Source organism: Nycticebus coucang, chromosome X (genome assembly GCF_027406575.1).
Source record: "Nycticebus coucang isolate mNycCou1 chromosome X, mNycCou1.pri, whole genome shotgun sequence".
NCBI lineage: Eukaryota > Metazoa > Chordata > Mammalia > Primates > Lorisidae > Nycticebus > Nycticebus coucang.
This window is the reverse complement of record NC_069804.1, coordinates 134,737,823-134,754,106: the sequence shown is the minus strand read 5'-3', so window position 1 is coordinate 134,754,106 and position 16,284 is coordinate 134,737,823. Positions and strand designations below refer to the sequence as shown.

Here is a 16,284-nt window from a genome sequence, read left to right as displayed (position 1 = left end):
CACCGTACTCTACCCAGGGCAACACAGTGAAAGTCTGTCTCAGAAATTAAATAAAAATAAAAAATAAATATAAAGCAAGGATGTTTTTCAGGAAAAACAACACATTCAGGCACAGATCAGCCTTTAACACTAGAATTTGCATCAGTTTCTCAGTTTAACTCTAAAAGGAGCCAGAAGAAGATTCTGATGCCTTTAAAAAATAGAAAAGCAATTCAGAGAAAAAGGACTCAGAAATTTGGGGAATCAGAGGACTTGTCTGAATAACATCCTCTTCAACTAAATGATTCAAAAATGGAGATGAGGTAGAAATCGAGAAAAAAGCAGGCAGGATGAGGAAGGTGGTGCCTGTTGGCAATTCCAGAGGCACCTCATGTGGTTAATTTTACTCTTCTGTGTGTAATAATAAACCAATATGTTCTCAAGTGTCACTTTCTCACTCCCCAAGAGACTTGCCCAACTCAGCACTGTCTGGGGAGGGAGGATTCAAAGCAGCCAGTGAGAACACCCACAGGCAGGGGACAACAAGTCCAAGACCTCCTGGAGTGTAAGAGTAGATCTCATGGCTTTTTTTTTTTTTTTTTAAATCAGGAGAGCTGCCAAGCAACAGCTCTGAGTGAAAAACCCAGTCAAGAGGAAATGAATTTCCACCTTCTTTGGGAGGATATTTGTTACATAAGTGAACAATTTCCTGATCATGAGGGCAGTTAAACATTGTGTGGGACTGTGGAACTTTCTTCCTTGGAAAGTCCTATTAGTATGGGCTAGTTCTAACATTTTCCCATCACAAGGAAGAAGATGAGACTACTCATTTTTAAGATAGGCAGGATGCGTAATGGGCAGAGAGCTTGGACTCTGGAGTTAGAGATACCTGGTTTAGATTTTGCCTCTGCACTCTCTAGCTGGGTGGCCTTTGGGAAAGCCACTTCAATTCACTACACTTTAGTTTTCCCATCTGTAGAATGGGGATGACACCTGTCTCTAAGTATGGTCATGGCCTATAATAGGTCTTAACAAATGGCTAACTTATGACCTAAGTATAATGGTGACCTAAAGGGTAAGATCAGATTTACACCACAGTGTATGTGTCTTTGAAGAATGGGGTCAGACAACCAAACTTTATTTTCTTTCTTTTTTTTTTCTTTTTTTTTGTAGAGACAGAGTCTCACTTTATGGCCCTCGGTAGCATGCCATGGCATCGCACAGCTCACAGCAACCTCCAACTCCTGGGCTCAAGGGATTCTCCTGCCTCAGCCTCCCGAGTAGCTGGGACTACAGGCGCCCGCCACAACGCCCGGCTATTTTTTGGTTTGCAGTTCAGCCGGGGCCGGGTTTGAACCCGCCACCCTCTGTATATGGGGCCGGCGCCTTACCGACTGAGCCACAGGCGCCGCCCCCAAACTTTATTTTCTATACCAGATTTGAATCTACACTAGCAACAGGTAGTCTTTCCCAGGTCCAAATTTGTCAAGATTCTTAGCAAATGTCTAAACGCCTTGAAGTCCTTAAATAGGCTCCCACTCTTAATATTCTAACAGAAGCCAGGGCTAAAGCAGACTTGAGAAGTTGGAGAGGAAAGGGACGGTGATGGCTCTTTTACCTTCATCCAGATCTTCGAAAATCTGGATGGAACAGAAGCATGATTAACCAGGTTCCATGGCTAGAGAAAAACAGTTCGGTCTGAGAGAACCATAGACTGGGGCTAACTTTCCAAATTTAGGGACAATTAGGGAGATTTCAATAGCTACTTTTCTTTTTTTTTTTTTAATAGCTACTTTTCAATTGTTATTATTTTTTTTTTTTTGAGACAAGAATATCACTCTGTTGCTTTAGGCTAGAGTGCCAGGGAGTTAGCCTAGCTCATGGCAACCTCCAACTCCTGGGCCCAAGCAATCCTCCTGCCTCAGCCTCCCGAGTAGCTGGGACTACAGGTGCCTGCCACAACACCTGGCTAATTTTTGTTTTCAGTAGAGACGGGGGTCATGTTCTTGCTCAGGCTGGTATTGAACTCTTGAGCTTAAGGTATCCTCCTGCTTTGGCCTCCCAGAGTGCTAGGACCACAGGCCTGGTGGCAACTTTCCTATTTTTTTTTTTTGCAGTTTTTGGCCTGCCTGGGTTTGAACCTGACACCTCCAGTATATGGGGCTGGTGCCCCACTCCTTGAGCCACAGGCTCAACCCAACAACTTTCCTATTGTTAAGCAGATTTACCATCAGCTCCGTTTTGTTCCTTATGCTCTAAGTTGAATAATGAACTCTGGGGGCTCCTGTATTCACCCCTAGCTGTTTTGTGACTTTGCTTATCTGGAAAACCCTCCCCACACAACTCCACTTTCCAATCCTTCAGGTTTCCAGGGCCTATCTGGAAGACCAGACCTTCTGGGAATACTTTCCTGAGCCTCTGCTTAAAGTTGTCTTGCTTGCCTTTGAGAATACAATGGGCAGATTTATGGAAAGTGTTTGGTATATAGAACATATCCAAAACATTTGCACTATTTTATCTAAAAGTGGGTTGGGGTGTTCTGGTGATGAGCATCAAAACTTTGGCCTTGGGGACGGAGGCCAGTAACAAATTTCCTTTGCAGATTTTATTTTTCATTAGAAAATGAACACTATGTCTCAATGACTAAAGCTTTCATATACACGAGACTTATCTGAGTAAGCTCCTTTTTTCAATTGTCTACTTTATTACCCAAACATATGCCTTAACTTTTTGATTTGGAAAGTCTAGTTCTTGAATGTCCTCTCTGCCTAATAGAAATCATGAGTTAGAGATGTCCTTGTCATGAAGCATACATCATTCCAGAAAATTACACTTGACTTAGCCTGAGCTCACACCAGCACTCCTGAGAAGATCCTCATGCTTCCCTCCTAAGAAAGTACTACAGAAAGGGATTTTAATTCACAGTACAGAATTCTGAAAGATGTTCTATCTGGGGATTACAGGTGGGAACTAAGAGCTTGACAATGAAGTCTCCGTCTGTGAATTGTTAGCTCAGATGATTTGCAATCACTGAACCTGGACAAGTAAATCCTCCCGTCCCCTGGAGCCACAAGTGTCTGGCCTCCTCCTCTGGCAGGTGCCCATTTGTTCATCCAACAAGCACGGACTGACCTCTTAACATGTGCCCAGAAGCTATTTCCTGAAGACTTGTTCTGTCTGGCCTTTGCTTGCTCTTTCTTCTCTTGAAATACACTATCGCTCTTAGAAAAAGTGAACAGAAGCTTTCTCCATTTTTTTTCCTCCTTTTAGTTTTTGCTCTCAAAATCTGGTCTCTACAGCCTTCTCCTGTTATATCCTGTAGTTCTCAGCATTTAAAGATTGCACACGAACAGCTGGGTGTGGTGGCTTATGCTTATAATCCCAGTACTTTGGGAGACTGAGGCAGGAGGGTCACTTGACACTGAGACCAGCCTGGACAACACAGCGAGACCTGACTCTAAAATAAATGCATGCAAAAAAGAAAAAAATAAATGCATGCCAGGGAGCATCCTTTTGGTAATATTCAGAATGTGTGTAGTAAGGAATATCCTTTCCTCCTTTGGTAGCCTTTTAAACTATTCAGAAGAAAGATTAGCTGAAGAGAAATACTAGGCCACTCCAGCTCACGTTGGTGGCTCCTCCCCTTTTTCTTTTTCTCGAGACAGAGTCTCATTCCGTCACCTGGGGTTGAGTGCTATCACATCATAGCTCACAGCAACTTCAAACTCTTGGGCTCAAGCGATTCTCTTGTCTCAGCCTCCCGAGTAGCTGGGACTACAGGTGCCCGCCACAACGCCCGGCTATTTTTATTTTATTTTATTTTTTTTCCAGCTATTTTTAGAGACTGGGTCTCACTCTTGCTTAGGCTGGTCTCGAACTCCTGACCTCAGGCAATTCACCCACCTCAGTATCCCAGAGTGCTGGGATTACAAGTGTGAGCCACCGCACCCAGCCACATTGGTGGCTCCTCATAACCTACACACTGTCTCAGTATTTTATTTTCCAAGATTAACGTCCAGGATTCTACATGCCTCACTTATGCTATACTGATTCAACCATTTCTATGAACAAGGCACTTTTTTAGGCTCCTGAGTGAGCTGAAGATATGAACAAAACACATCGTTTATTCATTAACAGTCATTTATTGATTACCTACTATATCCCAGGTTTTATGATAAACTCTAGAATACAGTGGTTGGCAAAACAGGCATGACCCTTCCCCTCATGGAACTTACTAGTGAAGGAGGCAGACAGGGAACATGGGTGATGTGTGTAACATCGTGTATCACACTGCACACAGTAGGCACCCAATAAATACCTGTTGAATGAGTACAAGTAAATGACCACATAAATTATGAGAAGTGGGTGGCACCTGGGGTCAGTGAGTAGGGCGCCGGCCCCTTAGTACACTGAGGGTGGTGGTTCAAACCTGGCCCCGGCCAAACTGCAACAAAAAAATAGCCAGGCGTTGTGGCAGGTGCCTGTAGTCCCGAGCTGAGGCAAGAGAATCACCTAAGCCCAAGAACTGGAGGTTGCTGGGAGCTGTGACATCACAGCACTCTACCGAGGGTGACAAAGTGAGACTGTCTAAAATAAATAGTGAAAAGTGCTATGAATTGAAGAAATCAGGAAATAGCAACAGAATGAAAGGGTAGATAGAGACAAAAGGCTACCAGGGAAGGCTTGAGGAAGTGACACACCAAGAGCTGAAGGATAAGGACATCCAGCCATATGCCAAGACTGGAGATGTGAGCACTACAGTGGAGGGAGCAATATGAGTAAAACGTTCCAGGAGCAGGGACAGTAGGAATAAAGTCTGAGGTATGGGGCGGCGCCTGTGGCTCAAAGGAGTAGGGTGCCGGCCCCATATATCGGGGGTGGCGGGTTCAAGGCTGGCCTTAGCCAAAACTGCCAAAAAAAAAAAAGACTCTGAGGTGTGAGCTTGACATGTTTCAGTGAAAAAACCACAGTGAGCCAGTGGAAAAGTGGGGTATGAGGAAGCGTCGGTCGAGACAAAGTAGAAGAGGTAGGCAGGGGTCTTGTGAGACATTGCAACAGGTTTGGATTTTATTTTAAGAGCAATGAGAAGTCATGTAAGGGCTTAAACAAAGCGATCACATGATCTCATTTTTAAAAAATCACTGTCTGGAGTTAAGACAATTGTGAGAACGAGAGTGGGCACAAGGACTCCAGATAGGAGTTATAATAATCCATAGGCGAGAACGGTAGTTTGCACTAGGGTAGTTGTGGTAAAAGTGAGTTCAGTCATGGCATACTTTGGAGATAGAACTGAGAAAACTTGTTGACAGGCTGGATGTGGGAGAGAGGAGGAAAATTAAGGACTTCCAGGTTTCTAGCTTAAGCAAGTGGGTGGGGTGGAGGTGTCATTTTCTAACACAAGTAAAAACGCGGGGAGAAGGGGCAGTCCCAGGGTATGTGAATGTTTAGTTTTAACATGCTTTATTTGAAATGCCAGTGAGACGTGTAAGCGTAAATGTCAAGTAGGCAGTTGAATATCTGAATTTGGAATTTTCTAACAGGGAAGACAAGACAAGGAATTTTGTTAAGTCTTACAAATGACATAAAACTTAAGTATTGAAAGAGTAATGTCATGTTTAGATGAGTAAATCAGAAGAATTTGCAGAAAGGAAAGACAATGAAAGGTAACATTCCCGGCAAAGGGAATGAGATAGCAAAGGTGAGGGAGAAAAACTATTCGTATTTTTAAATCTTCTGTAGAGATAAGGGATCTCCCTTTGGTGCCCAGATTGGTCTCAAGTGCTGGGATTAGAGGTGTGAGCCATTATGCCTAAGAGAAAATCTCAAGGTATGTTCAGACACTGAAAAATAGTGTAGTTTGGATGGAACGTGGTTTGTCTTTGGAATGTTGCAAAATGAGTCTAGAAAGGGAGGTTGAATTCAGATCCCAAAGGATTTTGCGCACCATAAGGAAATGTATCACATTTGGTGGGTGATTGGGAATACTAGCAAGTGCTTGAACAGAGGCATGACCTGACAACGTTCTTAAACACAATTTAGTGACATTGAGTAGGATAGATTAAGGAGGGAGAATAGGAGGCAAGGGAGGCCATTTAATTTAAATGTAAACTTCAATAATTTTATTTAAATGAGCAAAGCATTAGGTATTAACAACACAAATATTGATCACGGCAATACAAAGTTAAATGGCAAATGCGAGAGTCATTTGAAAGGGGAATTATGATTATGCAGACCCAACAGGAGAGCTAGGAGACACCTGCTTTAATCTCAATGTCTTTTGCCTCAGGACTAGATCATAATCTCTGGTAAGGCTGGGAGACTCTTTTCAACTCTTCATAGTAGCAAAGGGACCTCAGCAGGTATGGTTTAATAGTAAATAGGAAACAAAGAGGTGATAGAACTGGCTATCTCCAACTCTAGTCAAAGGGACCTCACGCTGGTATGGTTTAATAGTAAATAGGAAACAAAGAGGTGGCTCTGGTAGTGAAGTGAGTAGATTCACACAGTTAGCTGGTGCTTGTATTAAGCAGTGAGGGCTGGAGGAGAGCAAGCACTAGCAAAGAAGAGTTACATTTTTTCCACCTTTTTGCTTTTAAAGCCTAACTGTCTGCTCTCCTTCCTACCCTGCCCCCTTGCTCACCTACTACTCACACAGACTGAAACCTTCAGTGCTTTGAAGTTTTTCCTCCACTAGCCTTCCATCCATATTATCCATCTCTGTGCACAGTGCTGCCCTCATCGCCTTCCTCTGACGAACAACCATCACTCACAGAACGGCTGAATGTGCTCCCCTCCCCTCAGTAGTATTTACATGTAGATAGGGCCTTGACTATCATAATCCAAATGATCTAACATGAAAATTAATCACGGGACAAGCTACAGCTGAAAGGCAAGTGGCCAGGGACTATCTTTTAAGTACTCTTTTTTTTTTTGAGACACATTCTCATTCTGTTCCCTGGGTAGAGTGCTGTGGCATCATAGCTCACAGCAACCTCAAGCTCCTAGGTCCAAGTGATTCTCCTGCCTCAGCCTCTTGAGTAGCTGGGACTACAGGCGCCCTTCACAATGCCTAGCTATTTTTAGAGATGGGGTCTTGCTCTTGCTCAGGCTGGTCTTGAACTCCTGAGCTCAAGCAATCCACCTGCCTTGGCCTCCCAGAGGCTGAGCCATCACGCCCAGCCCCTAAGTACTCATTCTGTTGGGGTAGCCTGGCTCTGGCCTCCCCTTGCTCCTGCAGTCTCACTGGAATATTTATGATGGGCATCCTTTCAAAAGAGGTAAAGTTAAGTTTTGGACAAGTCTTCTGGAGTAACTCTGTAAAGGAGAAACAGAATGACTATCTGAAACATCTCTGGATTAGCTAATCTTTTTGCCACTGCTTGATCCCACCTTCCTTTTATTGTTACTCCCTTGCTTCTTCCTTTTTACTGTTGGTATATTTCTATGTGTTCATTGTTCAATGTCTTTTGAAGAGTACCTTGAACTCATTGGAGAGTATGCGCTATATAAATATAATAAAGCAATGAATAAATAAAATGTCTCCTTTTACGGGAGTATTAAGTTTTACTATTTCTGAATAGTATGACGTGTACCCCTCACTCAGAACGAGGCTGAAGAGTGGGTAGATACACTGTGAGGGACCCCAGAGAAATCTTGCTTTAAAATACTTCTCCTATGACCTGAAATTCCACAATTTGATGATACGTATTTTCAAAATTTAAGCTCTGAAGGTTTGTTCTTTGAGAATTCCTTATTAAAATGCAAATGCCAAGGGGGGGGGTGAGAGGGTAGGTGGATCATGATTTAACCTTATTTCTCTTTCCATTACCCACTACTACTACCAAACACATTTTTCATATTCTGAATTTTCCCATGCCTTGGTTTATATGCTCTTCATCCAGTAGTATGCTAAAACTAACATAAATTGCAAATATAACGTTACTTTATACTTTTACAAGTCTCTCGTTTGATATCCCAATCCAAGCCTATTGGTTGTTTTTAAAAAGAATTTATTTTTTTCCGATGTAAGAAGAATAACACATTTATTATAGAAAACTTGAGAGAGGCAGGAAGATAGGAAGAAGAAAAACCATCAACCATAGTCCTACCACCTAAAGAACACTCGTTAATAGTGTGCTCATGGTCATTCTTTAAACCTCAATTTCCGTCCCATTTCTGGTGTGATGTCTTTCTTGAAATTCCCCCCACCCCAGTCTGTGTCATGTTCATACCACTCACTTGTATACATCAGGCACTTGTGTGTATTAACTTGGTATGTGTCTTGTATTTCCACTAGATCTTTGAAGGCTGAAATTGTGGAGTTATACTTCTTGGCTTATCCCAAAACACCTGGTACACTGGATTCGGTATTTGCTGACTGATTTAACCTAAATTAATATAAACCATTTCAGAAAGGATAGGAGTAGGCCAAGTATCTAGGTCACGAAAATTAAAGCTTTCAGGTCACCTAGCTTGATGACATTGCTTTTCTGTTCCTAGATACTTGAAAGCCTATTTAACTGGCTTCTTTCTCCATACCAAACGTGTATAGGAAGCAGACTGATTAAGAGCCAGGATTTACAAGAAGAGTATCTATACAAGGCATAAAGTTGAGAGAGAGACATGGCTAAGGGGGGAGAGAAGAGGAGGAGGAGAGGTGGAGAGGAGAGAAGAGGAGGGTACAGAAGAGTCTACAGAGCCTGGTGCTCAATCCAGAATGTGATTTGCCTCCAGCACTGTGTACAGGATCCCATCCACTTGTTCTGAGTCATACCCGATCTCACGAAGCTCCAAGTGAGGGAGGACAGAAGTAAGGAGATAGCTGACGTGGATACGCAGCCGCGTAAGCTTTGCCAAAGCCCTGTATGATGGAGTGAAGGGGCAGGAGAAGAGATGACATGAAGTCATTAGCCATCAGAATAAAATGCAGCCCCTTCAAATTGGGCCTACATCTCTCAACAATTATGTTTCCATTAGCTGGAAAGAAAGAAGAAAGTACAATACCACCAAGCACAGGGAGACTGGCTGGAGCTTTCTAAGAAGTAGTTACTCAATCCTTGGTGGCCTAACAATTAAGGCTTCTTCCCTTGTCTATGACTAGTAACTGGGGGTCCTACAGGATGCTTCCCATTAGCTCTCACAAGCTGATAACTAAACCCTAGTAATTAACCTTTCTAGGTCATCTCCCTCTGGGGTCCGGTAGGAGACCTGAGCCTTCTGCAGCATTTCCAAGTGTGTCTCTGTCTCCTTCAGTTTCTCTTTTAATTCTTGTTTTTCCTCTTTGGTTCTTTCCAGCTCAGCTTTCAGAATCTGGAATTCGGCTTGGCGATAACCCATGTGTTTCTTGCTCCAATACAAGCCTTCTGTCTCCTGGGTATTGTAGGTCACCAATTCATGTTGGGCTTTCTTGAATTCAGAATGCCAATGATTCTTCTCCTGTTCTAGCTCTTCCACCTGCAGGCCAAGACACAGAAATTCAATGACCCCACATACCACTGAAAGCTAAAGAGACTGTCAAAAACTGCCCCTAATACAGTCACCCTGTGATTCCACTGTACATATCCCTTTACTTATGAACCTTTTAAATCTCAAAATACTGGAAAGAAGCCTATTAGGGTTCACTCAATCTGAAATACACCACAGAATGGTTCAATGACATATTTTGTTTAAAGGCTTCAGAACATGAAATCATCAGAGAACACCAATGTCCCCAACCCTCAGTTGCAATGATCTCGTATCTCAGGTAAGTGTTGCCCTAACCTTTTGCTGGAACAAATTCCTCTCAGCCAAAACGCGTTCCAGTTTTTCTGTGGTTCTCTTCAATTCTTCAAGCTCTTTCTGGTTCTTCACCTTTGGTGTATTACGACCTCCACTCTCCTCATAACCTCTTCCTTTCTCCCCAGTGGCTGCAGCAGAGGCCACAGAAGAGTAAGGGACTGGGTTCCAGGATTCAACTGCTTTTCGTCTCTCAGCAAGCTCTTCTCTGTTAAAAGGGATAAGCTGAATGGGAGCTCCTGAATCTCTAACACCTTTGGCAACACCAACAACAGCTACAAAAGGTCCTTTGTTCACTTCTTCTTTGTTTATTCTTGTGCTACCTCTGTTAGATTCTTCTGCGACTAATCTTGGCATCTGATCTTCTAATTCTTCAGGAAGGAGGGACACTGGGCGTTGGTCTTGGACCCCAGGATACAGAACTGAAGCATCCCTATTCTGACCTGTATTCTTGCTTGCTTCTGGGTATTCTGGGAACAGGTACGGTGGTGTACTTCTTTCAGAACTGGATTTGTCATGGCTGTTCTCCCCTTCTGGGTAGGCAACAGCTGCCTCAACCTTCCTGTAAGGACCAGGCATGGAACAATGTAAAGGAGGTGTTGTCATATCATTCTGGAGCCTTCTTCGTTTCTCCACAGGTTCCTCGCCTAGGATCCATTTGTACTTACTGCAAGAAGAGGAAATTCAATTGTAAGCCATCCATCACAATACATACAGGCTAACCATATTCTCAGCTTATTGAGTACCTCCTCGAACTTCCCGTATTAGAACTGGCTCTAGATGTTACCCACAGATCATCTTGGGTTAGGAATAAAACTTTACCCCCAATCCTCAACCCCTTTGCTCATGCAATTGGCTGAGTTGGCAACCAGTGTTAAGGGAGAGGTGAAGTTGAAAGGTGTGAAGGGTTAGCACCTGGATATAACAGGACTAGGTTGACCTTGGTAACAATTCAAAAATAGGACTGAAACCAACCTGAGTTAGATATTTCCTAAATAATCAGGTAAAGGAAGATAACATGTACACACAAAATTCCCTAATTTAAGAATGGGATTAAAAAGGTCATAAAAAACCTAGTGGAATATGTGGAGAGTAGAGACAGTTTGTTAATTTTACAGTGTCACAAAAACTTTCCAGTATCAAGGACTTAAATACACATTTTTTTTGTTTTATATTGCAGCAGAACACCATACAATTCCTTTGCCAGTAGAATAGCCACTGGATTGTGGCTATTGCCCATTATTCACTTGTAAAAGTTAATTAAAACACAGGGCTACTCAAAAACAAAGAAAAGTAAATTGGCCAATCAAGTCATTTTCCTTTGTGACAAACAACTCCTCTCAGTCAGGCTCAAGTCGGCTTTTCCTCTGTTCTTCAGGATAACCCCAGATGATGGCATCGAATCAACTTCCATTTTTGGTTGCTATATGCACTAACGGTTGAAGGAACTAACAAAATAACCAGGACCCGAGAAATTCACAGGCAATTTTATATCATGCAGCAGGATGGGAACCCTTTTTTAGCCTTAACTATTCTGTCCTCTCTCTGGATAACCAAGAGATTTAAATGTAAAAATCAACTTTCCAATTTTCAGTGAGAAAGAGTCAGGGATATTATTAGCTACCTTATAGTACCTTAAGGCTGCCCATATCTCTCTGCAATTTCTGAGAATGCCTATAAGACAAATCAAACCTTGGCTTCTTATAATGCCTCCTGTGTTCTTCAGAAATATAACTGGTCTGCCATCTTAATACATCTTGTTGTCTTGGTGTCAGTGGAAAAGCAAAAGGACCTAGGGACTATGTAAGAACAAATATATTGAACTTTAAACATGCGTAAGAGGCACTACAGATGCTCCACTCAGCTGTGGTACTGAGGGAGAGAGTAAAAGTTAGCAGGTATAAAGGCAATGGATATAATACTATGTATCAACAACAGATTTTTTTGAAAGGCAATTATAGTCATATTATTTGCCTTCTCTTCATTTTCCCACCTCTAACGGGAAAAATCTTCTCTTCTATCCCTGTGTTTCTTTTCTCTTTGGTAATCTCATACAAACTTTGACTATACCTTTTGGACAACAACTCTCACATTCTCCAAAGCCTTGACCTCTAGTGCTGAATTTCTAACTGCCTGTCATACATTTCTTCCCGGAGGTCTACTGGTATCTTAAACTCAGAATGTATAAAGCTAACCTTTCATTTTCACCTTCAAATCCTCTCCCTCTTCTGTATTTGCTATGTGTGTTACAATACCAGCAAACTGTTGGTAGTTTTTATATGGTTTTATACAGTAATTTTATATGCTATCAGTACTCAAATTCAAGCTCTCGCTATCCCTTCTGGGCTATTGCAATGGTTTCTTCCAGTATCTGGTCTTCCCTTTTCTCACCTCTAGATCACTCACGACAAAGTTAATCTTCCTAAAGCATCGCTGTGATTATGGTACTCCTTGATTTGTAATCTCTATTTATTGCTCCCCAAAACATAAAAGCTTGGCATTCAAGCCAAAAATGTGAAACATTTATCGAGCACCTACTGTGTGCCAGTGTCAGAAGTGCTTAATGCATATTGTCTCATCTAATTCTCCCGATAAACCTGAAGTAGGTGGTATTACTAGCTCCACTGTTTTAAGAGGATGACCAGGAAGAGGTCGAGTAACTTTCTCAGTGTAGCTAGTTAATATCAGAGGGAGGACATAATTTATATATTTTTTTGGTTGCAGTTTTTGGCCGGGATTGGGTTTGAACCCACCACCTTTGGCATATGGGGCCGGCGCCCTACTCGTTGAGCCACAGGTGCCACCCGGGAGGACATAATTTAGCCCTAGCTTTATCTCTCATCAGTCCCTTCACAAACACCAGTCCAACTGGATGCCCTGTGATTTCTTACCTCTGTGCAACCACTAATCTACTTTCTGTCTATATTTTTGCCTATTCTAAGCATTTCATATAAATGGAATCATGCAAAATGTCATCTTTTGTGTCTGTCTTTCACTTAACATAATGTTGTTGCGTGTTTCAGTATTTCGTTCTTTTCTTGTTGGCACTTCTGTTAAATGTATTCCAAAATATATTATGTTTGAAGCTATTATAAATGAAACTGCTTAATTGTTTTCTTAATTTTTGTTGTTCTATTCAAGGAATCGACTTTGGGTTTTACTGATTTCTCTGTTTTTTTTTTTTTTCTACCTTTTGATTTCATCTCCACGCTAATCTGTTGCCTGCCTTGTGCTTGCTTTGGGTTCAGTGCTCTCATTTTTGTAGTTTCTTAAAATAGGAGTTGACGTCTTTCTTCAATTTAACGTAAGCATTTATGATTATAATTTTGCCTCTGAGTACTTATTTTTCTTCATCTCATTGTTTTAATTTTCAGCCTTTCAAGATATTTTCTTGAATTTCCCTTGTGGTTTTTTTCTTATACTTACTTATTTTAGAGTGTGCCACTTAATTTCCACAGACTTGCTAATTTCTATTCCCTTACTGATTTCTAATTTAATTCTATTGTGGTTGAAGAACATACTTCGTATGATTTCAATCCTTTTAAATTCATCGAGAGCTGTTTTATGGCCTAACGTATGATCTATCCTGGAGAATATTCCATGTGCACTTGAGGAGAGTATGTATCATACTTTTGTTATTGGGTGAAGCTTTCTATATATATGTCACGTCTAGTTAGTTCATAGTGTTTTTCAAATCTTTATTACCTCGTTGACCTTCTGCGTGGTTATTGCATCCATTAGTGAAAATGGGGTATCAAAATCTCTATTAAATTATCTTCTTCTCTCTTCAATTCTGTGTGCTTCTGCTCTGTGTATTTTGAAGGCTCTGGAGATATATATATATATATATATATATATATATAGATGGAGCTGTATCTTCCTGATGGACTTCATCATTATGAAATATCTCTCTTTGTATCTAATATTAGTATAACCATCCCAGCTCTCTTATGGCTTCTGTTTGCATAGTATATCTTTTTCCAACCTATTTGGGTCTTTGAATCTTTGAATTTAAAGGGTGTTTCCATAAATAGCATATGGGGATATTTAAAACAAATCCACTCTGGTATCTGTCTTTTGATTGGATGGTTTAATCCAGTCACATTTTATGTTACAGATATGTAGAATTTATGTCTGCTATCTAGTTTATTTTCGATGTTTCATGTCTTTGTTTCGCCCTTACTGCTCCTTCATTGTATATTATGTCTGTATTTTCTAGTTTAACATTTACAAGAGATGAAAGCAGAGCAAGAACATATTTATAGTTTATTGTATTAACCTTCTTTTTACCATTTTTTATTGTCTTCATTTTTTTTAGAGACAGAGTCTCATTCTGTTGCCCTCGGTAGAGTGCCATGGCATCACAGCTCATAGCAACCTCCAACTCTTGGGCTTAAGCGATTCTCTTGCCTCAGCCTCCTGAGTAGCTGGGACTACAGGTGACCACCACAATGCCTGGCTACTTTTTATTGCAGTTGCCACTGCTGTTTTAGCTGGCCAGGGCCAGGTTTGAACCTGCTACCCTTGGTATATGGGGCTGGCGGCCTACCCACTGAGCCACAGGTACTGCCCTATTATCTTCATTTGTGACTGTGGATGTGAGTTACTGCCTGGTGCCATTTCCTTACTCTAGTACAGCTTTACTTAGTGCTGTTATTGTGAAATAGTTTATAAGGCTAATGATAAAATGATATACATATATGTAATTATATACAAATACATATTGTTTAAGTAATTACTTTTTAAATTAGTTTAGAAAGAAGAAATATGCGATTATACTGTTCTTTATGATTAAGTACAGTTACCTTAACAAGCACTCTTTGCTTTTGCATGTGAATTCAGATTACTGTCTGGTACCACTGGAGGAGAAGGTTGGAGGAGAGAAGAGAGACCTAGTCTTCTTGGATCTGCCTGGAGTAGAGCTTTTAGAACTGGTGGAGGTGAGAAAAGCCAGAGGCTTGCCCCTCCTGGGTAAAACCATAGCTATAGATAGGGAACGAGGGAAGAGGGAGCCCCCATTTTGTTGACCACATCCACCTGGATTTTTCATAGAATAGAGCTTGAAGGTGGGTAGGAGCAGGTTGTGATTCAAATACCACTGATTCTTGCTATTTTTTGAGATTTAGTAGATTTTCTTGAATGAATATTTGTTCATTTTCTTTGTACCTCCTTGACAATTTCTAGTAACTCTAATTTAAATATTATTTTCCAAGTTAAATGGCTATTTGTTGGTGAAAGTACATCGTGCTCCTCATTTTTCCATTCTAGAAGTCACTCTCCCAGATCATATTTTAAGTGTTAATAGTGGTCTCTAAATTAACCTTATTCATTTGCAGTATTACTCTTCTATTTCTACCCCTTGCTTGTTATTTCAAACATTCCTTTAAACATATTAGAATTCTCTCTCTCCACCATTACAGTGTAATTTGGATTTTTTTCTTATCCTTTGAAAACATAAATTAATTAACTTTTGACATATAGTTTACTCAAAATATCTAAAATACAGCCACTAATTCTTGCCTTTGTCCATATGCTTATGGTTATGTTTTTAAACGTTTAATATTTATTTTATTAAATCATAACTATATACATTAATGTATTTATGGGGTACAATGTGCTGATTTTATATACATTTTAGAATGCTTACATCAAACTGGTTAACATAGCCTTTACCTCACTTAATTATTGTGCTAAGACATTTATACTCTACACTTAATAGATCTGACATGTACCCTTGCAATATGCACCATAGGTGTGGCTTATGGTTATTTCAGATCTTACTTTGTACCACTTATAAAAAAACTAGCATGTGTTGGGGATACTTATATATGAAACTTCTGACTACTCTAAGTTCTTTCATCTTTGATCCTATCACTCCCCTAAAAAGTGTCTTTCATATAGTAAGCATTTAAATACAGTCATGTGTCACTTAATAATGGCGATACATTCTGAGCAACGAGTCATTAAGGTGATTTTGTCACTGCACAATTGTAGAGTTTCCTTACATGAATCTAGATGGTACAGCCTATTATATACATAGGCTATAGGATATTGCCTATTGCTCTTAGGCTATGAACCTGTACATCATGTTATGGTACTAAATACCATAGGCAATTGTAACATAATGGTAAGTATTTGTGTTTGTAAACATATCTGAACACAGAAAAGATACAGTAAAAACATGGTATTCTAATCTCATGGGACTACTGTTATACGTGTGGTCTGTTGTTGACTAAAACATTGTTATGTGGTGCATGACTATATATGCAGAATGAACGAACAGAAAGGGATTATTTTCATTAACAGAAATAAGCTGTCTTCCCCCAAATGGTTCTGCCTGCTTATATACTGGCAGAACTTGTTCTTTATTGAAGGTCCTCTTGCTACATTTATGAGACTCATGAAGCAGCTTTCAATAACGCTTCTGGATCCCGTTAATTTACTCTACTACAAAGTTTCCTTGGATACTGTAGGCTTTATTTTATCTGGAGTTAGTAAGCAAACTACATGACTCAAGGTTCCTTATTAGCC

General features: G+C 40.6%; 1 protein-coding gene across 3 annotated transcripts in view; it reads right to left on the bottom strand.

The window, feature by feature from the left end:
• Nucleotides 1–7,971: 7,971 nt before the first annotated feature.
• Nucleotides 7,972–16,284, bottom strand: part of MORC4 (MORC family CW-type zinc finger 4) — a 53,812-nt gene continuing 45,499 nt past the window's right edge. For 2 of the 3 annotated variants that reach the window (XM_053580695.1, XM_053580696.1), the window contains 3 exons: nt 9,739–10,420; nt 9,149–9,432; nt 7,972–8,839 (listed from right to left, as the gene is read on the bottom strand). In XM_053580695.1, coding sequence (XP_053436670.1) covers nt 8,686–8,839; nt 9,149–9,432; nt 9,739–10,420 — 1,120 coding nt within the window. In that variant the 3' untranslated portion in view covers nt 7,972–8,685. The remainder of the gene's footprint in view (nt 8,840–9,148; nt 9,433–9,738; nt 10,421–16,284) is intronic. The other variant, XM_053580697.1, reaches the window with a different exon arrangement.